This window comes from Eupeodes corollae, chromosome 1 (assembly GCF_945859685.1).
Source record: "Eupeodes corollae chromosome 1, idEupCoro1.1, whole genome shotgun sequence".
In the NCBI taxonomy this organism is placed as follows: domain Eukaryota; kingdom Metazoa; phylum Arthropoda; class Insecta; order Diptera; family Syrphidae; genus Eupeodes; species Eupeodes corollae.
Genome location: NC_079147.1, coordinates 22,858,998 through 22,886,374, shown reverse-complemented (window position 1 = coordinate 22,886,374; position 27,377 = coordinate 22,858,998). Strand labels below are relative to the sequence as shown.

At 36.4% G+C, this 27,377-nt stretch overlaps 2 protein-coding genes across 2 annotated transcripts; both read right to left on the bottom strand.

Moving 5' to 3' along the window:
• Window positions 1–1,038: 1,038 nt before the first annotated feature.
• On the bottom strand, window positions 1,039–10,792 carry LOC129952612 (uncharacterized). The gene is made up of 12 exons (XM_056065343.1): window positions 10,670–10,792; window positions 10,494–10,608; window positions 10,183–10,429; window positions 10,007–10,123; window positions 9,301–9,942; window positions 8,918–9,257; window positions 2,875–2,916; window positions 2,686–2,815; window positions 2,372–2,618; window positions 2,196–2,312; window positions 1,690–2,131; window positions 1,039–1,636 (listed from the first exon to the last, which is right to left on the bottom strand). The coding sequence occupies exons 1-12, from the start codon at window positions 10,760–10,762 to the stop codon at window positions 1,052–1,054; spliced, it is 3,117 nt and encodes a 1,038-aa protein (XP_055921318.1). The 5' UTR covers window positions 10,763–10,792; the 3' UTR covers window positions 1,039–1,051.
• An 8,815-nt stretch (window positions 10,793–19,607) lies between these two features.
• Window positions 19,608–21,617, bottom strand: LOC129954177 (cytochrome P450 CYP12A2-like). Its single transcript, XM_056067909.1, has 6 exons — window positions 21,502–21,617; window positions 21,300–21,423; window positions 20,980–21,226; window positions 20,795–20,911; window positions 20,281–20,725; window positions 19,608–20,226 (listed from the first exon to the last, which is right to left on the bottom strand). Exons 1-6 carry the CDS (start codon window positions 21,598–21,600, stop codon window positions 19,633–19,635), a joined length of 1,626 nt encoding a protein of 541 aa, XP_055923884.1. The 5' UTR covers window positions 21,601–21,617; the 3' UTR covers window positions 19,608–19,632.
• Window positions 21,618–27,377: the final 5,760 nt, after the last annotated feature.

Sequence of the window (27,377 nt, the reverse complement as noted above, 5' to 3'; positions counted from 1 at the left end):
CTCAAGAACCTGAAAAGATATCGATTTCAAATAAATTTTGTAATAGAGATACAAAGGCAGAAAGAAGCCGAAAGGGCTTTTAAGAAAATTGCGTGGGCGTTTTTTTACCATAGCAGTTTAAAAAAAAAGTTGAACATTTTGGTTAACCCTAAAAAATTTGTTTGCGACTAAAAATCTAAAATAAAACTATTTCTTTATATGAAAGATATTGTTGGTAATTTAAAAATGTTTAAGAATAATTCAACTGACAACTTTTTTAACCAAAAACGAAAACCTACAATCTTTTAAGCAAGACAAATCGACAGAGGGGATGGGAAGTTATCAGTGTGGGTCGCATCCCAGCCTCTGTATTACATTGTTTTAAGAGAATCCGATTTTGTTGTTCTCAATATCCATTAATAATATACAGAAAAACTATAATAACAAAACGTTTGCTTTATAATCACCATAACTGGCACACTTATTGGAGTACCAAAGTAATTACTTATAAATGCTTATTTTATAGTTATAGTCATATTTAAGTACATATCTATAAATTTAAGAGTTGAATGAACTTGTTTTTCTCTTTTAATGCCAAAAAACTCAATCTCAAAAACAACAAAAACACGATTAGTTTTCTCAATGTTTATAGCCATCATAAAGCTCGCAGCTTTTGCTGTTATAAACAAGAGGTGGTAAGACATTAAACTATAGTAAGCTTCATCTATATTAACTCACATGCCTAAGTCTTATACATTTGAGCTTATGCCTTAAAAAAATCTTAAGGTCTAAAATATTGTTCCTCACATAAAACAGCGACAATATGTCATATCAAGGCAGTAAATAGATAAACAGCTTTAAACCAAATTTGTTTATTTATACATAATTATTTATTATGTTTTATTTTTTAAATTGTTGTTACTCTTATTTTAAGTATTAGTAAGTTTGTGGGTTTATCTGACGGGGAAACACTATGTTTCCCCGTCAGAACTTCCAAAAGTTGTTACAAGTATAAGTTACACCACGTTTTAAAATTAGATTTACACTTTTTCAAAAACCCATGTATCAATATCTAATCATTTATTTCACTGAATTTAAACTTCAACGGAATAGCCGGCCGAGTTATGAATTGAGTGTCAAATGCATTTTCAATCGAATAATTGAATTCAATATTGAAATTTCTAACCAATCTCATAACTGTCAGTTCCAATTCCAAATCAACAATTCTCTTTCCGGCACAACTTCTAGGTCCAAATCCAAATGGTAGATAGACAAAAGGATTGACTTCGTCTGCCTTAAAAGCATCACCTTCTTCAGTTCGAAGCCAACGTTCGGGAATGAATTCCTCAGGTTGGGGGAAATATTTGGACTCTTTTAAAATATAATTATTGGCCATGGCCACATCTGTGTTCATTGGAATTTGATATCCATTCAAAACGATATCCTTAGGCATCGTACGAACTGTTCCCGGTCCGATGGGATACAAGCGGATACCTTCTTTAATTGAAGCCCTCAAATATGGTAGATTTTTCATGCTTTCCAATGTCGGTACCGAGTCTTTTTTTGGTAAAATCGAACGGATCTCTTTGCGGAGTTTTTCTTGTTTTTCAGGGTTTTTGGCAATACCAAAAAGTGTTCCTGTCAAAGTTGTGGTTGTCTGGAATAAAATTGAGTTATTTAAAGAGTGATATGTTACGTTCGTCAACTTACCGTATCAACACCTGCCAACATCATATCCATTGCCATCACAACTGCAACTAACTTATCCTTTTCAGCCAATTTTTCGACGACACTCTTTTGGTAGTTATCATCTTCTGAATTTGGATTCTTTTCGAAGCGTTCCAAAGCATCGTCGATGAATTTCTTGGTTATGTTAAACATTTTATCATTGACCCTCATCATTTCGTAGAATTTTGGAGTTTTTATAATTTTCCAAATCGAAGGCTGAATATCAAGTTCATAAGCCAAATCAAAGAATCTATTTAAACTTCGAAAGAGTTCAGCTACTTCGGGAGCATCGCGATTTTTTCGAATGAAACCAAGCTCCTGATCGAGGGCTATAACGGCTACCGACTCGAAAGTTAAACGATTTATTTCGTCTAAAAAGTTTTCAGGCATTTCAAGAGTGTTTGGATCACGTATTTCTCGAATTCTATCAAAATTAGGTACATCAATACAAAATTGCGCTGTGTTACGGTTACGACCGATTTATTTACCTTTGTAAAAATTCATTGTTGACAGGTATCATTTTTGTCAGATACTGTTTGGCGTTTTTGGGTTGCATTAATATTGGATTGACAGCTGTTCGAAATTTACCCCAACTTTCACCGGACCTTTAACATTAAAATCATATAAAAGCTTTCAGATTCCATACGAAAAAGCTAAAGCTTACGTCATTATAAGCCCCTCATTTCCACGAAAGTATTCCTTCTTATAGACATTGCGATAGTAAAAAGCCGAATCGAAATTTCTCCTCGATGGCCAAATACCCTCGTTTCGGAAAACATCCCGGAATATGTTCGGATCATACGTCATTATAATCGCTTTCTTACCAAACATGCCTGGAAGCACCAAAAAATCTCCATAATTCTGTCTCAGAGCATTGAAAAAATCCGTTACCGGTTTTTTGTAATAATCACCTTTTTTAAAGGATAATAAATAAGTTAAACTTAGATAAGGTATGCAAATTTGTATATGAAAACTTACCACCAGGCATAAAACCTCGAATAATTTCAAACTTTGTTGGCCCCGGAATTTCATTGAATGGACGTGCATTTTCCCAATCAGTTGAAGGTTCTGTGATGGCAGCTTTGTGTGGACATTCTGCCGACTTTGTCTAACATAAATTGAAAGGAATTTAATTATTAAATTAGTTTGTATTTAATGAAAACACACTTGAATTTCTAAATTTCTTCGGAAGGTTTGGATCAAAATTGGCTGAAAGTTATTTTTACCCGATCTACACTTGGATAACATGTTTGCTTTTTAGAGATCGAACGGCTACTAAACAACAGAGAACAAAAACATTTGTTTATAGATACATCATCGCTTTCATAATATTTGTTCGGGCATTTTAATGAAATATGTATCTATACTTGAACCTGTTATGAAGATACTTTCATGTTCTCTTAATAAAATTATTTGCCCACTCAAGATTAGAATTTCTACTGAGAGAGCTTTTGATTAAAATTATACTATGTGTTCGAGCTCATTGTGTTATTAATAAAAACGATAAGGGGTGTTCATACAATTATCGTCTATGCGAGCCTGAATATTGATGAACAAGTTCAGTATAAATAATTTATTGTTTATGTTTTTTGTTTATATTTTCAAATGGAAGCTCAAGCTGTGTTCCACATCGATTTTTTTCTTATTTTGTTTAACTATCAGAAAGCGTCTAGAATTATTTCTTTTTGATAAAACATAAAATGTATTTAAATGCATGAAAAGGTGGGATTGGCAAATTATATCACTCAATAAACAAGTCTTTAGTTTAATGAATTTGCTCTCATAGGGTAAGACTGCAAGCTCCGAAGTAAAATTCACTTAACGAATTCTCTTTTTATAGGAACTAGCTGCGCCCGAAAGCAAAAAAACAAGGTTATAGTGAGCCAAGTTTAAAAGACGGCAATATGCTTCAGCAGCTTTTTTTAAGAAATATTAACTATCTAATACTGAAAACATTTTTCAAATAAGACAAGTAGTTCCAGAGATTAGCCTGTTCAAACAAGCAAACAAACAAACACACAAATAAACTCTTCATTCTTATCAAATTAGTAGAAAAAAAGGTCTGCTGATTACACCAGAAGAATATATCTCTCTTTTGGCTTAGACAAAATTAAAAACCATAAGGCTTAAGGTTTAGATGGCATTACGGCCAAGTTTTTGAAAAAATTCATTTTTTTTAGAACATATATTGTTCTTACTTAACTGAGAGGTCAACAACGAAGAAATACCAAAGAATTTCAAAGAGTCATCGATTTTAGCGATCTATAAAAAAGGAGATCCTAATCTCCCCGAAAACTACAGAGGTATTTCTCAATTCATTACGAAAACTGTTTACTCAGATCCTACCTTGTACCTTGGGTTGAAACAAATAACAAAATAAATTGTTTTCAGGATGGGTTTCGAGCTAACCTCTCTACAATTGATCAAACTTTTACTCTAACTAACGTCACTAAACGCTTTTATTGCTGATGACCTTGTCATTCTTACCCTATAATCCAGTAACTCTTAACAAACTTAACCAATATCAAAACTCTTGGGATCTTCAAATAAACACGTCAAAATCGAAGATTATGGTTTTCAGACCTCATAATCATAATGTCAGAAATGCTTAGGTTTTAAAATAACACAAAATTTTAACATAGGACCTCAATGCATTTGGTAAAGTTTTTAACTTCCCATAGGAAGTTATTGTAATGGGACCGATTTGTTAAATTGAAAATTTTGTCATTTCTCGACGTTTCAAGGTCCCTAGAGTCGAAATAAAAGATTTTTAGAAAGATGTCTGTACGTGCGTGTGTACGTACGTTCGCGAAGTTTTTTTCGTCGTCCATAGCTCAAGAACCAGAAGAGATATCGATTTCAAATACATTTTGTTTTACAGATAATAATGCAGAAAGATGCAGAAAGGGCTCTCAAGAAAATTGCGTGGGTGGTTTTTTTTACAATAGCAGTTTGAAAAAAGTTGAAAATGTTGGTTAACCCTAAATATCTTACGAACCAAAAACGCTAGAGGCTTGAATTAAATTTTATATAATAAAAAAAACTAAAAAAAAATTGTCACCTACAAAATTTTACGACTAAAATATGATTTCATCTCCAAACCAATTTTGTGCAACAAAAAATAATGTTTTCGATATCTGATAAAATGTTGAGAAAAATAGAATTGACAGTTTTTTTTTTTTTAAATAAATAACTTAAAAAAACATTACTCAAAGTTGGTAAAAATTGAAAATCGATCCAAGCATCTTTTCAAAAACTTAAAATTTAGGCTTCAAACTAATTTTATCTTATAAGAAATATTGTTTTCAACATTCAGTACAATTTTTAAAATAAAACAAAGTGACAGTTTTTTTTACAAAAAAATAAAAACCTAAAAAAACTTAGCAAAAGTTGGTAAAAATTGATTTTCGACTCAAATATCTTTTCAAAAATTAAAAATATTCGCTTCAAACTTATTTTAGTTCACAGAAAATATTGTTTTCGATATTTAGTAGTTTTTAGATAAAAATCCAACACTCCGTTTTTTTCAGAAAAAATAAAATCTACAAAAAATAGTCCGCAAATTTGGTAAAAATTGATACGAGACGAGTAAAAATAGACAAACTTTTAAGCAAGAGAAATCGACAGAGCGGATGGGAAGTTATCAGTGTGGGTCGCATCCCAGCCTCTTTTTCTTCGTTTGATTTTATCGCTGGTGTCGTTGTCTGTGTTTATAGCGGTGCCTAGGTAGACAAAGTCCTTAACTACCTCAAAGTTATAGCTGCACATGGTGACGTTTTGTGCAAGACAGTGTCCTTTTTTGATGACAGCATATACTTGGTCTTGCCCTCATTGACCACTAAACAAATCTTCTTCGCTTCCGTCGCAATGCTCAAAAACGCTCCAATGACATCACGCTTTGATCTTCCAATTATGTCAATATCATCTGCGTATCCAAGTAATTGGATGGACCTTTGGAAGATTGTGCCTCTAGTGTTGACGGTTGAGTTTTGCATAATTCTTTCCAGAACGATATTAAAGAAGTCGCAAGACAGTGCATCGCCTTGTCTAAAACCTTTTTTGACATCAAATGCATCGGTGAGATCTTTTCCGACCTTTATGGCGTGCATTCTCCATCGTCATTCTGCACACACGGATAAGTTTGGCAGGGATGCCAAGACTATACATTGCTCGTTAGAGCTCTTTCCTATAGATGCTGTCATACGCGGCTTTAAAATCGATAAAGAGATGGTGGGTATCGATTTGAAGTTCCTGGGTTTTTTCCAAGATCTGCCGAAGTGTGAATATTTAGTCGATAGTGGCCTTTCCTGGTCTGAAGCCACACTGATAAGGACCAATCAGGTTGTTGAAGAATGGCTTCAGACGTTCACATAATACGGCAGAGAGGTTCTTGTATGCAATGTTAAGGAGACTGATGCCTCTGTAGTTGGCGCAATTAAGAGGATCTTCTTTTTTCTGTATGGGGCAAACTATTCTGATATTCCACTTATAGGGCATGCTTTCTTCCTACCCTTTTTTGCAGATAAGTTGTGCATGCTCTTTACCAAATCATCACCTGCTGCTTTGAATAATTCGGCAGCGATGCCGTCAGCTCCAGCAGCTTTGTTTGACTTAAGTTTAGATATAGCTTTCTTCACTTCGTAAAGGTCGGGTAGGCGGAATTGTTGATCTGCGTCGCCGAGGTTGAATGGTTCTATCTCCCTCACAGCGGAATTCGGTTCGTCATCGCCGTTATATAATTTGGAGAAGTGATCTTTCCATATTCTCAGCATCGACTGCGGTTCTACTACGATGTTCCCCTGATCGTCTTTACAGGCTTCGGTTTGTGGCTGGTACCCTTGGGAGGTTTCTTTTACCTTTTGGTAAAATTTACGATTATCATTCCTGTTGTGACATCATTCGATCTCTTCGATCGCGCGCTTCTCATGCTCTCTTTTTTTTCGTCTAAGAAGCCGGTGTTCCTCTCTGCTCTTCTGCTCGTAGAGCTCGCGAGCAGCTCAAGTCCTTTTGTGCAGCGCCGTTTTGTATGCCTGTTGTTTCGCTGAGTGTGTTTGCTGGCATTCGTGGTCAAACCAGGGGTTTCGCTGTGGTGGCCGTGTGAAACCTAGCACTTCAGAGGCGGCATCTCTGATGGCTGCAAGGCAATGTTGCCACTGGTTTTCAATGCTTAATGCAGGCAGCATAAGACTCCTTAAGAGGTTACTAGAGACTCGATCGGAAAAGGGCAGTATCTTGCGATTCTCACAGTACTTCCTTATTTTGGCTTGGATCGGGATATTCGTAGCCTTACCTTGGCTACAACGAGGTAGTGGTCGGAGTCAATTTTGGTCAATATGGTTGACGCTTGATTGATCGGGAGATTTCCATGTCCCCTTGTAGATATTCATATATGGGAACAGCGTACTAGCTACCAGAACGTCTCGCTTCGCAGCGATCAGCCTGAATCCGTTGTCAGATGTGGTGTCGTGCAGGCTGTATCTCCTGATTGTGCCACCAAAGATGTCTTCTCTTTCTATCTTGGCATTAAAATCTCCTAAGATAATTTTAATGTTATAGCCAAGGCACTGCTCATATGTCTTGTCCAAGTGCTCGAATAATATGTCTTTGGTGTCTTCATCTTTCTCCTCTGTTGGGGCATGCGCGCATATGAGGCTTATGTTGGCGAATTTAACCTTGTTGCGGATTGTTGTGATGCGCTCGCTCACACACTTGAAGACTTTTTGCATGAGTCTAGTTCCAACAACAAATCCACACCCAAATAGACGCTGCCTTTGTTCTCGGTAGCAGACGCCGTAGTATGTATCGCAGTCTTTTAGTTTGCGTCTACCCGGTCCATCCCATCGTACTTCTTGGATGGCGTAAATATCTGCCTTGCAGCAGTGTGGGGCTTCCGCTAAATGTTTGGTTAATTGACCTAACATTCCACTTACAGATCCGAAGTTCGTTGTCTTTATTTCGTTTGCTTGGGTTGTCAACAGTAAATCCTTCCGTATCCAAGGCTTTTTTTTTTTTTTTTTTTTTTATAATTAGCAAACACTAAAAGGGTTTTTTATACCTTTAATATGCCAAAGATGCTTGTTGGTGCTTCGCAATTCTAAAGGTATTTTGTACGTGGCCAGGAAGTCACCTCGACGGCACAACCCCCAACCTGGAGGGCCAGATCCTAAGTATAACTCCAAGGATGGGAAGCGGGATAAAAAAGCTCCTTATAGGCCTGGGCTACGAATAAGTCGAAGAAGCCCTATAACGTGTTCACAAAGTAGTTCAACCTTACTGGAACTGTAGAAGCCACCGTTGATTCCATCTCGAGAATTCCTCCGCTGCCGTCTGGATAAGGAGAGGCGCCTTAGTTGAAACACCTCTCCACCCTTTCTCGTTTGCTGCCCCCAACAAATATCGACTGGGGTTAAAACCAAATCTTCAGTTGAGGTACTGGGCACCCGATGTTGATAGACAGAGGTGGGTTTTGAAAAAAACATCAGGACGCTTGTTTCCTCTTGGATGCACATGTCTACCATTTGAACATCATCAAAAGTAATGCACATTAATTTATTTTTTGTGAAATATTATCTATTTTAAAACCTTATCAAAACTTGATAAGCTTTTATTATTTTTTATCGATTTTCTTACCAGAAATTAATCGAAATCATATTCAAATGCTACTTTAGGCTTTTGTTAAATTGTGGTCGTTGAAAGTAGACAACTTTGCAAACACGAAGTTAATAAACCGTTAAATAGTCCAAACGCTGCCGTCCCAAGTTTGAAGTTTAATTTAGAAAACTGACACACAAATTGTTTTTCAAATAAAATAAATAGCTAGAAATATTAATAACCTGATATGCATATTGCATATATCGAATGTTTTCCAAATTAACGATCCATATTAAAAATAACACCCTATTTTATATTTCTGTTACCACTTACCTGCTTCAACACTTCAAAAACCACTACACTATCAATAAAACCGATTGATACTTCAAAAAACTAATCACGGCAAATGTTGTCTTGAGATTAAAAACAGGCCGTCTCCACTTCAAGTCACGAGTAAACATTTTTTTATTATTTTTCTATAAATTAAACAATAATTATTAATCATCTAATTTTCAACTTCACTAAATTTAAACTTAAGTGGTATTGCCGGTGAGTTGATAAGCCGACTCCTAAAAGCATTCTCCGTCGAATAATCGAATTCAATGTTGAAATTCCTCACAAGACGGGCAATTGTTGTCTCCAGTTCCATTTCAACAATTCGCTTACCCACACAACTTCTGGGCCCAAATCCAAAAGGTATAAACATGAAGGGATTTATTTGGCCTTTGGTGGATTTCTCATTTCGAAGCCATCTCTCGGGAAGGTAATGCTTAGCATTTGGAACATATTGATCTTCCAACATCACCACATTACTGTTCAATAAGACATGTTGATTCTTCGGCACTCGATATCCACTCAAAACGATATTATCGCCAGCTGATCGTGGAAAGCCCGGTGAGACGGGATAAATGCGCATGCCTTCTTTCAAACATGCCCTCAGATAAGGAAGACTCTTCATGCTATCCATTGAGAATAGGGAGTCTTTTTGTGGCAGAACAGTACGAATTTCTTCTCGCTATGGTGCTTGAAGTGGTGTCAACTCCAGCCATAAGCATATCTATGGCCATCACAATAGCAACCTTCCTATCGACCTTCAAAAGCTTCTCCAAAACGCTCTTCTCATCGTTGTCGTTTGACGAAGATTTCTGTTTGTCTGGATTCTTGGCTAGACAAAGAAGATTTCCAGCTATGGTGCTTGAAGTGGTGTCAACTCCAGCCATAAGCATATCTATGGCCATCACAATAGCAACCTTCCTATCGACCTTCAAAAGCTTCTCCAAAACGCTCTTCTCATCGTTGTCGTTTGACGAAGATTTCTCACTCTCAATTCTCTCTAATGCCTCATTGACATGCTTCATAATGATATCGTGAAGAGTATCATAGCTTTTCATCATTTTTACAAATTTTGGTGTCCTGATAAATCTCCAAAGAGAAGGATTCATATCAAGGTCCAAAGTTAGATCGAAAATATTGCGAAGACTGTCGAAAATCTTCACGGCTTCTTCGTTATCGCGATTCTTTCGTATAAGCCCGACTTGTTTATTAAGTGCAACTACAGCAACGGACTCGAATGTAAGACGATTGATTTCGTCGAAGAATGTCCCTGGTACCTCCATGGTTCTTGGATCTCGGATGTCACGAATTCTTTATAAAGAATTCAAAATGTGTAAGCTTTTATATTACTATATTCAGTTAAAGAATTTTATACCTCTCAATAAATTCACTGCTGACTTCTTGCATCTTACCAAGATACAATCGGGAGTTTTGAGACTTCATTAAAATCGGATTGACAGAGCTGCGTATTTTACCCCAAGTTTCACCGTTTCTAAAAGAGTTTGTAAAGCTTTATTGTTGAACATGCCATTTCCTATTGTAAGAACTTACGATCCAAGAATCCCGATGACATCTCCGTAATCATCCTTTCGATGAACCGTTCTATGGTAATTCATTGTAGCAATTCCGACACGGTTAGGCCATACGCCTTCGGAATGTAGAAATACCGGAAAATCGTCTGGATTGAAACACATCAGCATACTCGGCTTGCCAAACATAGATGGAACCTTGAAAATGTCACCATACTTTTTCCTTCCAGCCGCTGTAAAGTCATTCAATGACATCTTGTAATATTCACCTGTTCAAGAGAAAAGTCAATAAGACTTAAGACTTGTTCCTAAAAAAACCATCGAATTACATACCACCTGGCATAAATCCTCGAATCATGCCGAAAACAGATGGTCCGGGTATTGCAGTTGTTGGTTTTGCATTTAGCCATTCTTGGGAAAAGACTTCTTCGTGATTTTCTTCAGAACCCTTTACAGAATAAATACTTAAGTGAAGTTAAAAAACTTAAAATATAAACAAAATATGTTACTTTGACGTTTAGCTGCGTAATCGAACGCAACTGAATCCGCTTACATGTTCCCAATGAACGATTAATTAGTCTGACTTGCTGCAACATTTGCATTGTAAAGTTCTCACGCAACTGAACTAAAAACTTAGCAAGAAATGAAGCAAGTATAGAATTTTTATATAAATAATTGAGAGAAAAGCTTTTTATGAAGTGATTTATTTACATTGAGTCAACTTTTTAGACGAAGGCGTCTAGAGTCAATTTTCACTATCAGAAGTGCTTAGTTTGCAAGTTTAGGAGACTTAATCCAAGGGGATTCATTTAACGTCACAAATGTAAACAAACAAATATAAAAAGAACTTTTATTTGGATTAATGCTGAGTAATCAAATCGTTCGTAAATTTGTATTTTGAAAGCCGTAGTTTTGAATGTTCTTCTTTAAAAATTATTTTTAATATTGTGACAGATCAAGGGTAGGATCGATTAAGAGTGTTCAGATTTCAAAGTATTTTTTCGGAAACGAATCTTGTTTTTTTTTTTATATTGTGCGCACACTCAAGGTTACATGAATACCCTTGTAATGATTTAAAACAGGTCGCGTAATTAGGAAGGGAATAAAGGATTAGAAAGGAGAAAATTGTGACTGGTAAGACATTCCACATTCGTTTAGTGCGACTCAAGAAAACTCAAGGGTAAACTGATCGGCATTCCTAGAAGACGGGGTATTATGGTTAAATTGTTAAAGGGGTGGAATGCAACTGGTTATTTCACTAGAGCATTGCTTATGAAAGTAGGGATAAAATAATGACAGACATGAAACCTTATGACGGTTCTCGAGAGATGAAAAAGTTTTAGTTAGACCACGGTCACCTATTTTTAGAACTCTCTTTTAAATTCTGTCCAAGAGACTCAAGGGGGTTATTGGAGCATTTGTCCAGTTATGGGAATTGTACTTTTGGACGAATATAGGCTTTATAGATTAATTGTACTTTTGGACGAATATAGGCTTTATAGATTAAAGCCAGATCAGAAGGGGTAAACAACTTTTTTTTATCGTTGGAGAAAACCTGAACACTGAACAGAATTTTTGCCGATGTCGAATATGTGATCACTTCACAACAAGTGGTTTGCACATACCTAATACTGAAAGCTGTTCAGATCCTCGATTCAGGTACCACCCATGGTTAGTGGTATTGGGAGAGGGATACGCTTTTGCTACTGGAGACAGCATTGAGTTTTTGAAACATTAAATTGTACACGGTTTTTTGATTAACCAATTAAAGAAGCTGTCAAGATCAGAATTTAATGAGCTTATCATACGATGTCGTTGGAATTCCAGACGAGAAAAACAAGAATGAGAATCTTAAAACGAATATGAAAAGCTGAGGGCGCTGTTATTAGCGAAACAATTAAGTGGGTTAAAAGTTTCAGACAAAAGATCATTTATAAAAATTAAGAGAAGTGTCGGAGACAAAATGGAGCGGTTATTTTGTGGATATCAGATTTGAAACCGTCTGGTAGGTTCTACTTAAATTGAGCCGTCCGAAATCTAATCTAATATCCAATAAAGAAAAGATACATCAATGTTAAATGCACGTATTTTCGAAAAGAAAGGTTCATGCCAAACTCTATAACATGCCTGTATGATCAATACAGTAGGATCAAGCGCGAAAACCTGCTTGTTCGGCATCGAATGTGGCCTCAAGCTATTCTCTGATGCGTTCCAGTATGACTTTTGCTAGTATTTTGGCAACGGCAGATAGAACGCAAATTCCACTCCTGTTTTCGTAATCGTACTTTGTAAGATCCCCTTTTTTTGGGAACTTGACGATAATTCCCTTCTTCCACTCATGGTGGAGGCTTTCAGTGGTCCAGGCTTCTTTTATGAGCGGATGAATCAGTTCGCTTGATGACGTTGGCGCTGCTTGTAAAAGCTCTTTGGGGAATTCCATGAAGTTCTACCGCTTTGTTCTTCTTAAGTGCTCTAATTGCGGTAACGATCTCATCTTTGCTGGGAGGTGCTCTGCGGATTCGAGGATTAGTTTCTTCAGGCACTTCAGAAGGTATCGGCAAGTTGTTTGCAAACATTCGGTTTAAAATAGAGTGAAAGTGTTCTTTCCAACTTCTGACTTGCTCATCCACCGAACTTATCACAGTACCGTCTACTTCTTTCACCAGGTATCGCTTGTTGAGCTGTGTGCACCGGTCAGCTCTTTGTTTATTCTGTAAACGGTCCTGATGTCGCATGTCGCGGTGTACACTGCGTTAAACCTCTCTCTTTTCCATGTGGTACGAGAACTCCAGCTCATTTCTTTCTACCCCTTGTGCAGCAGTTATTCGAGCCGTTAACTTTTTGCGTTCGTTGAGCCTTGCCCAAGATTCTTCCGACAGCCAAGTGTTGTTGCTTCCTTCTTTCCGACCGACTATTCTGTCAGCACCTGAAATGAAAATATTTTTCACAGCATTCCAATGGTGTTCGATGTCGTCTTGTACTGTGCTACTGATTGTTCTTATTTCGTGTGACAGGTGGTCCATAAATTGTTGACGGGTCGTGGGATCCTTTAGTCCTACGATGTTGAATTTGATAGCTTGTGTTATTCCCTTGGATCTTCGAACATATTTCAACGAAAGCCATACTGACGGTCATTAAGAAGCTTTCATTTTTCAAGATATTTCTTAAACTGAAAATTGATCAGCGTTTCCATGACCTTGGAAAGAAGGAACATAAGTTCAATTGGGCGATAGTTAGAGGGTGAGGAGGATTCTTCTTTTTTAGGAACAGGCTGGACAAATGCTGTTTTTCAACCACTAGGAAGAAGACCAGAAGAATAGGACAGACGGAAAAGCTGACTAGCAACTGAACAAGTGTCAAAGAAAATTTGTCCCATAGAAATAAACTCATGTCACTCATGGGCTGCATCGAATTAACAGCATGCTGTGCTACAAGCAAATTGACTTTTTCAATCGAGCTTACATAAGGAGTGTCATTAAAAACAAGCTTAGCATCCGACGAAGACGTAGTGTTGCGCAAATTTCTTTCAAATGACCAGACATTTTTATTACCTTCGGGATATTGTAGTATTTTTTGCCGTAATTTCTGGTCATGCAGAAATTTGATGCGTCTAATATGTACTTTACAAACCTTTCTCGCTTGTTTAAACTTTTACCGGTTTTCCTCAGTGAGGTGGGCCTTGTATATCAGGAAACTTACGTCCTTGATCCTAATAACCTCTTTACAGCTGGAATCAAACTTCAACTCGGAGTTTTGAAAGAATAAACAAAATGGTGGATACAAAAGTGTTGTTAAATAGTTTATCCATCATTTTTAAGTATTGGCTTCGTTTTGACTTGTCAAATGTCAGGAAATTACAGCTTCAGAACGGACTATTAAGAATGAAGCCTCTTATAAGAAATACAAAATTATGAATGAAGAATTCAAGCTAACATAATATTATTAATTTCAAATTTTATCACTGGCTTATTACGACGCAATATTTACAAAACACGGTTAATTCAGTTCCCTGAAGTAACTTGTGTGTAATAATCCTGAATGCAGAAAATGATTATTGTAAGTAATAGTTTAGTTTTCAATTGTTTACCTTATGTCAAAAAATTGCAGCTTAAGAGTCAAATTGAGCTCTTTGTCAGTTGTGCAAGGTGTGAAAGTGAGCTTACAGGAAATATTAATTACATATATGACGAATTTCTACTTAGCGAAATAAGAGCTACGCAAATAAAGTGTGATGTACTCAGTGTTGTAGTTAGAAGTGAACTGAACTTTATTTTCTCATTCTTAATACTAAGTATAACAATTCTTCTTATAAACTATTATTAATAACTAAGTGCATAAGGTAGCATTTACACTTGGTACTCGACATTAAGAACAATACTGTGTGGACTAACAAAAAACAGATTCTGTAACTATAAAATGTTGGTTTTTTATGGCAGAGATTGGGCCAAATATTCCGCGTGATCTGGAAACACCTGTTCAGATCTTTTACAAATCTTTCCAGAAGTGCTTATTAACTTTCTTGTTTTTCAAACTAACTTGGTTGCAGTATAAAAAGCTGGTGGAGGTGTCTCATCTTTTACTCCGATGCAAGGTGAAGAGATCAAAACTTTTTTGCCAATAAATCTGTTCATGGGTATAAAAAAACTGCCAATCTGCAGAGGCTAGTGGTCAATTCAGCCAGAATTGCGTGATCAGTATTTGAGTTCCATAATAAGCAAGAACAGATTTCTATGGCTTCTGGGAAGCATTCACTTAATGAATGACAATACCAAACAAGCTAGCTGAGGGAGTACAAATTTCGACAAGCTTTCCAACCAATAATCGATATAATATCGCGAACTTATTTGTCAGTAAGTCAGAGGGACTTTATTTTGTCTATCCATCTAAAGAAGAAGCTTGTTTAAGTTCAAAAACTGGGAATGGCAATGTAAAGGCAGCAGGATATTTTAAAATCTGGCACAACAGGATGGACATTTAAATGCAGCATCTTTGAAGCGTATGCAACATGAAAATCGTGTAAGAGAACTCTAAGAATTTACGAACTATGAACTCGACTGTGAAGCATGCATCAGAGGTAAGCAAACACGTCTACCATATGATAAGAAATATGGAAAATCAACATCATCTTGTTTGGAACTCATACATTCGGACATCTGCGGACCAATGAAAACAGAATCATTGTATGTCGTAACTTTCATAGATGATTTTTCTAGAAAAATATTTATTTATAAATTGCAAAAAAAGTCCAAAATGATAGACAAGTTTATTTTATTTAAAAAACTTGTCGAAAATCAATTAAATTCAAAAATTAAGCGAATAAGATCTTATAATGGATCAGAATACACTAATCGTGCTTTTAGAGAGTTTTGTGAATCGAATGGCTTTAAACAAGAACTTAGTTGACCGTATACACCACAACTAAATTGTTTTGCTGAACGTGCCAACCGCACACTTGTCGAAATGGCTGGGTGTTTTAAAATCAAAGCGAATTTGACAGATTTTTTATGGGCTGAACTAGTTGTAACCTCAGCTCAAATTCGCATCAGTTGTCCAACTACAGCAAATCACAACAGAACCCCAGAAGAGTTATGGTCATCAAAGATTCCCAATGTTTCTTACTTTAAAGAGATAGGTTCTCGCGCATTCTTTTTAAATAAATCTGGAAACCAAAGCAAATTCTATGCCAGAAGCGATGAATTTGTTTTGATATTGTCACGATTCGAAAGCGTATAGGCTTTGGAAAAGGGGTACAAGATCCGTGATTATGAGTAGAGACGTTGATTTTATCGAAAACAAAGAAAAGAAAAAGTTGTCAAAATTCGTTGATTTTGAATGGATAAACGAAGAACCACGATCGACAGAAGCCAAGAAGCCTGAGAAAGAGTCAGATTTCCCTGATGATGATGGTGGAACTGATGAAGAAGGAACCGACGGAGCTGAAGAGAATGAAAATGAAAAAACGACCGAGGTACCAATAACAAATGATAGGCAAGAAGAAACTTCAGACTATGAAAACATTGAGGAAGCCCTAGATGACCAAGATGTAAACAAATTCGATGTTGAAGAAATTCCAAACTCCAAAAGGGGGAAAGAACTTAAGCCCACTACATCAAACCCCAGACCCATACGCAACGTTCCTATTCAGAACTATAAAGAGAAATCATATTTGTCAGACCAATCAAAAGACGATGATCCTAAAACCCTAAAAGAAATTGAAAATTCTTTAAATATTGACGAATGGAAAGAAGCCATTAAAATCGAAAAAGATTTTTTACATGAAAACGAAACCTGGAAGATTGTAGATCGTCCCAAGGATAAAATCGTGATTGGATGCCGATGGGTATTCAAGACTAAGAGAAAGTCGGATGGAACCATCGAAAGAAGGAAAGCTAGGTTAGTAGCTAAAGGCTATTCTCAACTGTATGGTGTTGATTATTTTGACACAATTGCTCCAGTTGCTGAGATAAGCTCTATCCGTATGCTCTATGCTATTCCTACGGAACATGACCTTGATCTTTACCACAAAGATGTATCAACGGCATTTTTATATGCAGACTTGGACGAGGAAATCTTCATGGAACAGCCTAAAGGTTTTGTGACAAATCCGAGGTCTGTAAGCTTTAAAAGTCAATTTATGGATTAAAATAATCTGGTCATCAATGGAACAAGAAACTTGATAGCAAACTTCAAGAAATCGGCTATATAAATTCAAACTATGTCCAATCCATTTATTTCAAAAAACAAAACGGGACATGGGTGAACTCACCTTAATCATAGGACTATAGATTTTAAGTGATCGGAAGAAAGGAAATTTATCGATCAGCCAGTCAAATTATATCAAGAGCTTAATTTCAAATTATGATCTCACGAACTGCAAATCACAAACATTACCGTTACCACCTAAAACAAAACTCCAAAAAGAACCTGAAATTGAGGGAAAAACTTAACCTGTGAACCAAAAGTCATATCAAGAACTCATTGGCAGCTTACTTCATCTTTCTACGTACAGTAGACCAGATATAGCGTATACAGTGAATACTCTTTCACATTTTATTCAAGATCCAAGAGTTCAACGTTGGAGTTCAGCTATTTCAGTTCTTAGGTATTTGAAAGGTACTCCTAACAAAAAACTTTGCTATTGCAGAACTGGAAAGCCAATTGTAGCATATGAACCGATTACTATATCCACCGATAGTCAAAGTGCACAATATATTGCGAACTTTAAAGGAAGACGTTCATGAACCAAGCATCTACATATAAGATACCACTACATCCGTAAAGCCATATCAGATGGAACAGTTATTCTTAAATACTTATCAACCGAAGATATGTTAGCTGATCCATTAACTAAAAATTTGTCTTTTGCTAAACATTGTAAAAATGTTAATAGTCATATAGTTAACTTGTTTTCCTGAAGCTTTAAGTCAACTGCGAACATCCTGTACTCAATAGAATTTCTACATGACTAGCGGGGCACCAGAGACGGAATTGCTTTTGCGAAGTGGAAGGATACAAACGCTGTCCACATCTTAGGAAACTTTTAGGACCCTTCCAAAAATACAACAACCATGCGTTAGCAAAAAGATAGTACTTCTGTATCCATCAATTGTCAAGAAATGATAGCAGTAAACAACAAAAACATGTGAACGTTAAAAAGGCCGATATGTTGAAGTCATACTATGATGTTTTTCTTGATGTTTCTGTTGTGAAGTCATTTATTATATTCAAAGAAAGATCAGTTGAGAATGATTAGTTATTGACATTGGAAGAGTTCCGAATCGCAATAGCAAATTGGAATTGCCGGAGCTTATACACAAATCCCGCAAAGGGCGCCGCCGCTTATCAGAATTTTTGAATACAAACCACTTCAAACCAATGTTCCTTTCGAGGTGCGATATGATCAATCCGCACACATGCCAATATACGGTTCTTCTAGAAGATGTGCATACTGCATTACAAAAACCCAGCCTCATCGTCAAAAATAGTGCTGCTCTATTTGTCAAGTAGCCTGATGCTGATGATATGAGAAAAATTTTGTAAAATTAAAAAATATAATAATTCGGCCGGCAAAGGGTTAAAAAGTGACAGCTGCCTGAAAAGTGGGCTTTCCAAAACGAAGTGTCTTAGATATTCCTTTTAAAACAAAGGTTTGAATAAAAGATCATGTAATAAATTCGTTTTTAAAGCAACATGTAAATGTGAAGTATTTTAATTTTTCGAACAAGTTGTTAAGAAACCTTCCAAAAAGCTGATGCAACTACTCAATTAATGAAATGTATTAATTGCGTGATCATGCAACTTTTGTGTTTATTTATCATTTTACACAATTTGTAAATTTCTGACGTTGCATTAATAACTTTTGTATTATTTATCATTTTATTTATAACACAACGTAGAAACTATAAATTCATTAATATATTTTTCACGTTAATGTATTTCTGTATGAATTTGTAATTACGAAAGCTTTTTATTCTCAAAGCGTTGGTGTGCCAAGAACCTACACTCAAGAGGGTTTGATTTTATAGACTTTATATAGAGCTTTTAAAAATCAAGAGCAATAAATTATACATATTTTGTTTACAGTCGAAAAATAAACAAAAGAAAAGCCGGACGACGCGTGTTTTCAATAAACTATTTAGCGCCGCGCGCCGTTTACCGGCAGTCTGCTATCTTACTAAAAGCTTCAGCTTAAGCTTTCGTGTTTTTTGTTTCAATTTAAAGAAGGTCAACTTTGTTATTGTTTACGTTTCTATAATTATTTACATATGTTTTCTTCATTCTTGGGTGTCTATTAATAATTTTGTAATTGTGGGCTGAATGAATTAAGCTGTTCTTTTATTTGAACTGTAAAACTTTGTAAACAAAAATTAAGCTGAAATAAATATGACGTCTTGTGTATTAAACAATTAATATTCCAACAATGTATTCTACGAAATGTTTAAAGCGTACTCTACAAACTTTTATCATTTGTACGGTTTTTTTGACAGCCAAAACTGTTTTGTCGGATGGTTTTCATTCCTACCTTAACCTTAATGGCTGAATCATAAACACGCTTCAGCTTCGGCTTCGTCTGCGTTACGGTGGCCTGCTTCGAGGTTGCTTTGAATGACATTTCTATTATTTCATCCCTCCAAAGAGCAAATATTTTGTTTGTTGACATATTTTTATAGCTGTTGAGCTGTCAGACAAAGCAAATGTTCAGATAAATGAACCAGAGCTTCCGTTTGGAGTCACATTACGTTACATTACGTTCTTTTCCTTACGATTGTCAAACGAACGTGAGGTCGAAGCTCCATTGTGATAGCATGCATTGAATTCCTATGGCTGAACTCGTAAACGTCAGGTGAAGCCGAAGCTGAAGCGTGTTTGTGATTCAGCCATAGCTGTCAGCTGGTTTTTTCTTTCACGATCGCAAAATGATAATTATAAATAATTAATACAGATAAATTTTAATTGATATGTAGTTTTATTTTCATTCCTTGACATCTTCAAATTTAAACCTCAATGGAAAATCAGGTGAATTAAGAATTGTTGTTTTGAATGATATCTCCTTTGAATAATCAAAACGAATATGAAAATTTCGAATTAGTCTACAAAGTGCAGTTTCCAACTCCAAGTCAGATATTCTTCTTCCAATACACGTTCTCGGTCCAAATCCAAAGGGGAGAAACACAAAAGGATTGACATTTTTCGCCTTTGGGCATTCGTCTTGATTGATATCGATATCCCTTAACCATCTTTCGGGTATAAAATCATTTGGTTTGGGGTAGAATTTCTCATCGCGCATCAAAATTTGTGAGGGCATAGCAATGTCTGTGTCCTTCGGGATACGATAACCATTCAAAACCAAGTCACATCCAGTCGAACGGAATTGGCCAACCGACACGGGATAAAGTCTAAAAGCTTCTTTGATGCACGCTCGAAGGTAAGGCAGGTTTTTCATTTTATCTGCATTCAGAGAAGTATTCTTTTCTGGGAGGACATTTATAATTTCCGATCGCAATATATCCTGCTTGTCTGGATTTTGAGACAGGGTTATCAGGCATCCAGTCAATGCCGAAGAGGTCTAAAAACTAGATTCTTATAAGAAACCATAACATAACAATCTCATTCGACTTACTGTATCAACTCCTGCCAGAAGGATATCCATGGCCATAACAATAGCAACTTCCCGATCGATATTCAAAAGCCTTTCAAGCACACTCTTCTCCGAATCCGGTTTCGAGGCATTTGGATCAGCATTTTTGAGTCGTTCTATTGCCGCATCAATGTACTTAATTGTGAGTTCTGTGACTTTGTCGAAATTCTCAATAATCTTCTTGTACTTTGGTGTGGGAATCAATTTCCAAAGTGAAGGTTCAAAGTCCAATTCGTACATAAGTTCAAAGGTACACTTTGAGCCGTCAATGACTTCTTTGGCTTCGGGGTTCCTTTCGGCATGATTTATCAAACCAAGCTCAGTGTCCAAGGCAACTAAACATGCTGATTCCATTGCCCAATGGTTGAGGTCATTTTCAAAATCGGCTGGCACTTCAAAAGTGTTCGGATCTCTTATTGATTTGATTCTTTAAAAAATAATAGGAAAAACGATAATTTTTTTTCAAAAAGTAGCATTCAGTATTTTCACTACAAACCTTTCAATAAATTCTTTCATCACATTATCCATCCGTGGGACATAGAATTTTGTTGTTTTTGGATTCATCATAACAGGATTGGTGATTTTTCGAAAATGTGCCCAATTTTCACCTTGTCTTTAAAAAAAAAAAACTTATTAATTCTGTTCAAATAGTGGTCAAGGCATTTTTTTTTTCAAACTCACTCAGCTACCAGTCCCGCAGCATGTTTAAATACATCTGCCCGCAGAATTTTCCTATAATAATGAACAATATCAAGACCTCTCCGAACTGGCCAAATGCCTTCGGTGCGAAAAACTTTCTGATAATCTTCCGGATCGAATGAGAATACAACATTTCGTTTGCCAAATAAACCAGGGAGCATGAATATTTCCCCATAGTCTTTGCGATATATTCGATTGACTTCCGGAAGTGGCTTTTTGTAATACCGACCTGAAGGAGGATTACAATTTCGATCAATGTTATCACAGAGTCAAGAAATTGAAATGTAAATAATATTGTTTACCTCCAGGCATAAATGCTTTCAACAATGCGAACTTTGATGGCCCGGGTATGGATTCAAATGGTCGGGCATTGAGCCACTCTTCGGATTCAGAAGTAGATTCACACTTTTTCACAGTTGTCGACGTCTTATTTTGGTCAAGTTGAAATAAAATATAAACATTTCTTTAAAAAAAAAAAAAAAACTTTTTCCACGATATTAATACCTCAATGTGTGTTGAGACCGACTGAGCGCCTATGATTGGACAATCGGAAGATGTTGCTGATCGCGCTCTGCGGAGCGTTTTTAATAAACGTGTACCCATATTGACGTTCAAAATTAAACTGCATGATCGGCACTGAATATCGAATTATTTACACGAAGATAGAGGGTTTCAAAAGAAAACAAATGGTATTTTGTTAAGATAACTTGGTGGCGCTACCTTCCCTGCGTCGTCACAAAAATAAAAATTCAGTAGTTCAGTCGAAAAACAAACTAGATACAAATACTCTAGACCCCATGCATTGAAGTCATAAATAGAAGTCATTGAACGAACATCCCCAATTAGAAGGTATACAACAACTCATCACGATATACATCACACAAAACATTGCTCCGCAAGTCAATAGGTTATCGTTAGACTTATTGACTGTGGATCTTTCCAAAAAAAAAAACTCATGACCTTCAAAAATTTTGTTAAATATTGATGAAGACTTCAACGAATGTATAATTTTGGAATTCAAATATTATTATTTTGGTACACAGTGAAATCTCTCTTAAGCGATTCTTCCGGAAGACCATGCTAAAAACATGTTTTTTTATTCTTCAGTAATTTCCTGAAAAGCTTTGAGTACAAAAATTAATTGCACTTTTTTAAACGAGCCACGAAGTCATAAGAAAAGTATTGGACTTCAAAACAAGTACATTTAATATTTCAGGTACTATTGAGGCATTGAGTCAGGTAGATGCTGTATACACAGATTTTAGCAAAGCTTTTGATTCTGTTAGCCATCACACACTCCTACGTTAACTTGAGATATTTGGATTCCACTCTAAGTTTCTCAGTTGGATTCCGTCATACCTCATAGGTAGATCTCAAAAAGTTGTCATTGATAACTTCCTATCAAGGTCTATAGAATGTACTTCTGGTGTTCCGCAGGGCAGTCATTTGGGTCCTCTTCTTTTTAATATTTTTATCAATGTCATCATCAGTGTCTCCTATATGCCGATGATCTAAAATTATTTTGTTGAGATAAAAGGTGTTGATGACTGCTATCGTGTTCAGTCCGATATAAATCGGGTGGATTAATGGTGTAGACCTTTAGACCTTTTCTAATCGCATCGAAAAAGTCCAAAGGGGTTTCACAAAATTCATTTTTTTTCAAAATGAAATGGAGTTTTTTCCCCGATTATAAAGCCAGATGCATATTGCTAGGAATTAAGTCCTTGGAATCGAGACGAAACATTCATGATATAGTGCTTTTTAAAAAAATTAAAAACCGAAAAAAAATTTAACAAAAGTTGCTAAAAATTGATTTTCGACTCAAATATCTTTTCAACAATTTAAGATAATATCTTCTAAATAATTTTTACTTATAATAAGTATTGTTTTCAACGTAAGGACAAATTTTGAGAAAAATCGAATCGACAGTTTTTTTTACAAAAACTCAAAACCTAAAAAAAAATGTATAAAAGTTGCTAAAAATTGATTTTCAACGCAAATATCTTTTCAAAAGTGTAAAAAATTGGCTTCAAGCTAATTTAATCTTATAAGATATATTGTTTTCAACATTCGGTAACATTTTGAAAAAACGGAATTGACAGTTTTCTTACAAAAAACAAAAATGTAAAAAAAAAATTATAAAAGTTTGGAAAAATTGTTTTTCGAATCAAATATCTTTTAAAAAATTGTAGACATTGGCTTTAAATTAATTTTTTCTTTTAAAAAAATACTGTTATTAACATTCAGTATAATTTTGAAAAAAAATCGAATTGAAAGTTTTTATTACAAAAAATAAAACTCTAAAAAAACAATATTAAAACTTGATAAAAATTTACTTTCGACTCAAATAGCTTTTCGAAAATGAAAAATATTGCTTCAAACTTATTTTATTTCACAGCAAATATTGTTTTCGATATTCAGCAATTTTTATATAAAAATCGAACACTTCGTTTTTTCATAAAAAATAAAATCTATAAAAAATGGTACGCAAATTTGGTAAAACTTAATACAAGTACATATAGACAAACTTTTAAGCAAGACAAATCGACAGAGGGGATGGGAAGTTATCAGCGTGGGTCGCATCCCAGGCTCTTTTTTGAATTGTTTTCTCTTGCGAAATAAGCCCAGTTAGTCCATTTTTATTAACAAAACTAAATAATATCAACAGCAACAGATTGATTTTTTTTTGCCAATGGAAAACACATTATTCCAAACGCACAGCTACTTAACGAACACAGCCATCGAAATAAAATTCAATCATATTCAATATATTGTTTTTTTTTTATTCATGCAAAAACCTACTATACTATTGATAGATTTTCCAACAGAACAAGGATATTGTATGGAAACATTTCAAAAATGTTTCTGATTTGTTCTTTGGTGTGGACGCATTGAGAAACATTTCTGAAATGTTCTCATTCTGAATGGGAAACAGAGAAACATATCATAAACATTTCGCTATTGACCAGCTCAAAAAGATTTAACAAATGTTTCTGAAATGATTTTTTGTAATGTTTCTGAAGCTTCTGACAACAGCGGAGGAATTCCCGAGATGGAATCAACGGTGGCGTCTACAGTTCCAGTAAGGTTGAACTACTTAGTGAACACCTTATAGGGCTTCTTCGACTTATTCGGAGCCCAGGCCTGTAAGGAGCGGTTTTATCCGGCTCCCCATCCTTGGAGTTATACTTAGGAACTGGCCCTCCAGGTTGGGGGTTGTGCGTCGGAGTGACTTCCTGTCCACTAAAAGCTTTCATAGTTGCGAAGCACCAACAAGCCTCGGATACGGATGGATTCACTGTTGACAACCAACGCAAACGAATAAAGGACAACGAACTTCGGATATGCACGTGAAATGTTAGGTCCTTTAACAGACCACGTGCGACCGAAGAATTAGCGGAGGCCCCAGACCGATATAAAGCAGATATCACCAAGCTAGGAAGGGAAGACATCTTTGGTGGAATAATCGGGAAGAATAGCCTGCACGACAACACTTCCGACAATGGATTCAGGCTCATAGATTTTGCTGCGGGGCGAAACGATATGGTAGCCAGTACACGTTTTCCACACCTCAACATCCGCAAAGGAACTTGGACTTCTCCAGATCAATCTACCGTCAACCAGATTGACCATATTGCGATCGACGCCCGACACGCTTCCAGCATTATGGATGTCCGGAATTTCCGAGGAGGTAACATTGACTTGGACCACTACCTCGTTGTAGCCAAGGTAGCACCTCGGATTTCCAGACCCAAGGCAAAACAGGGAGGTGCTGGGAGAAGGAACAACGTCGAACGGCTGCAATCGCCAGAGATCACCAAATTCTTTTCCGACCGAGTTACAAGTTACCTTTCTCGAAGTTCTCTGCCGCCAACACAATGTATCGAAAACCAGTGGCAACATTGAGAAGATGCAATCAGAGAAGCCGCCTCTAATGTGCTGGGTTTCAAGCAGGCACCAACAAGAAACGCCTGCTTTGATGAGGAATGTCGGCAGGCATAAATGCAGCCAAACATTAGTCACGCAAAGCGGCGCTGCTTAAAAGCCGAGAGCTGCTCATGAGCAAAATGAGCAGAAGAGGCGAGAGGAAGGCCGACTTCTCAGAAAGAATAAGAGAGGGCATGAGAAGCGTGCGGTCGAAGATGTTGAGATGTTTAAAAGCAGGAATGAAGTTCGAAAGATTTATGAATAGGTGAAACGAAATTCACAGGTACATAAACCTAGAACCGAAGGCTGCAAAGAAGAAAGTGAAAACATCATAGTGGAATAATGCTGAGGATATGGAAGGACCACTTCTGCAGAATTTATAATGGCGATGACCGACGAACCGAATTTCACTGTCAGGCAGGATGATGATCCATTCAATATAGAGAGAAAAGATTGCCATATCTAAGCTAAAGTCTATAATAAAGCCGCTGGAGCGGATGGCTTGAATACCGAGCTCTTTTAAGCAGCTGGAGATTAGTTGGTTAGGAGCATGCATCAACTTAACTGTAAGATATGGTCGGAAGAAAGCATGCCCGATGAGTGGAATCTCAGCATAGTGTGCCCGATACATAAGAAAGGAGACTCTTAACTGCGCCAACTACAGAGGCATCAGTCTCCTTAACATTGCTAATAAGATCCTCTCTGCCGTATTATGTGAACGTCTGAAGCAATTCTTCAACAACCTGATTGGTCCTTATCAGTGTGGCTTCAGACCAGGAATGTCCAATATCGACCAAATATTCACACTACGGCAGATCTTGGAAAAAACCCAGGAATTTAAATCGATACCCACTATCTCTTTATCAATTTTAAGGCCGCGTATGATAGCATCTATAGGGAAGAGCTCTACCGAGCAATGTCTAGTTTTGGCATCCCTGTCAAACTTATACGTTTGTGCAGAATGATGATGGAGAATGCACGCTGCTCTATCAAGGTCTTCTTGGACAAAACGTCACAATGGACAGCTATAACTTTGAGGCAGTTAAGGACTTTGTCTACCAAGGCACCGCTATTAACACAGACAACGACACCAGCGCTGAAATCAAACGAAGAATAACTCTTGCAAATCGCTGCTTCTTTGAACTTAGAAGGCAATTAAGAAGTAAAGTCCTCTCTCGAGCATGTAAAATCACCATCTATAAGACACTCATCATCCCGGTTCTCATTTATGGCGCTGAGGCCTGGACCCTGTCAAAGAAAGATGAGAGCGTCTTAGGATGCTTCGAAATAAAAATTCTTCGGGTGATTTTTGGTCCCGTAGGCATAGATGGAGAATGGAGGAGAAGATATAACGACGACCTGTACGGGCTGTACAGCGACACTAGTTAGCAGAATTAAAGTCCAACGGCTTAGATGGCTAGGTCATGTAGAGCGGATGGACATCAACGCTCCAGCGCGGAAGGTCTTCAAATCCAATCCCGAGGGACGGCGCAGTAGAGGAAGACCGCGACTCAGGTGGAGCACCCAGGTGGGTGAGGACCTCAACCAACTTGGCGTGGGAAACTGGAGACAACTAGCTAGCGACCGAACAGGCTGGAGACGCATGTTGGTTGAGGCCCAGGTCCACACCGGACTGTAGCGCTACCTTAAGAAGGTAAGTAAGTAATGTAAAAAAGGACAAAGGTCTCAACAAAAAAATAAAAAAAGGAGTAAATTTTCAAGGTGTCTCCCCCCAAGTGTTTAAAATTTATTTATTATTTATATTTATTTCTTAAAAAAGGTCTTGTGTAGGAATATGCCCCAGTATCTTTTATAAAATATAACTATTTTGAAGCCAACATATTTATTTTTTGCCAAGATATTCGAGTCGAAAATCAATTTTTACAATTTGTCTAGGTTCTTATTTTTTGAAAGATCTACATACATATGGTATTTTTCGGTAAAAGAAAACTCTTTTCTGATATCAAAGTTAATTCCTAGTTTCACTTCTATTTGGTCAATATTATTAACAAATACCGAAATATTCTTCAAAACGGTTTATTTTTGAATAAATTATTTTACAACAGCTTGTGAAAAGAAACATTTGTTTGCTATAAACTGTCAAACTTCATAAATGATACCTTTTGATGATACTACTAGATTAGACATTTTTGAAATTGATATGAATCAACCCGTTAACCCCAAAATTCAAACTTCATGTTACTCGGTATTGCCTTTTTCTTCTTTTCTTCATTTTCAAAGCGGTTCATATACTTTCTTATTGTTCTACGGCAAGTTTTAAAAACCATCTCTTATTTGCAAATGAATGAAAATTTCACTTTGAACACTACTGAAAAGCTATTCAAAATTCAAAAGAAAAAATGGTGAAACAAAAATAGTAAATACCCTGCAAAATGACAAAACTTTTGACTTTGCACAAAAAAAAACCTATCTTGCAAAGATGAACAATTTTC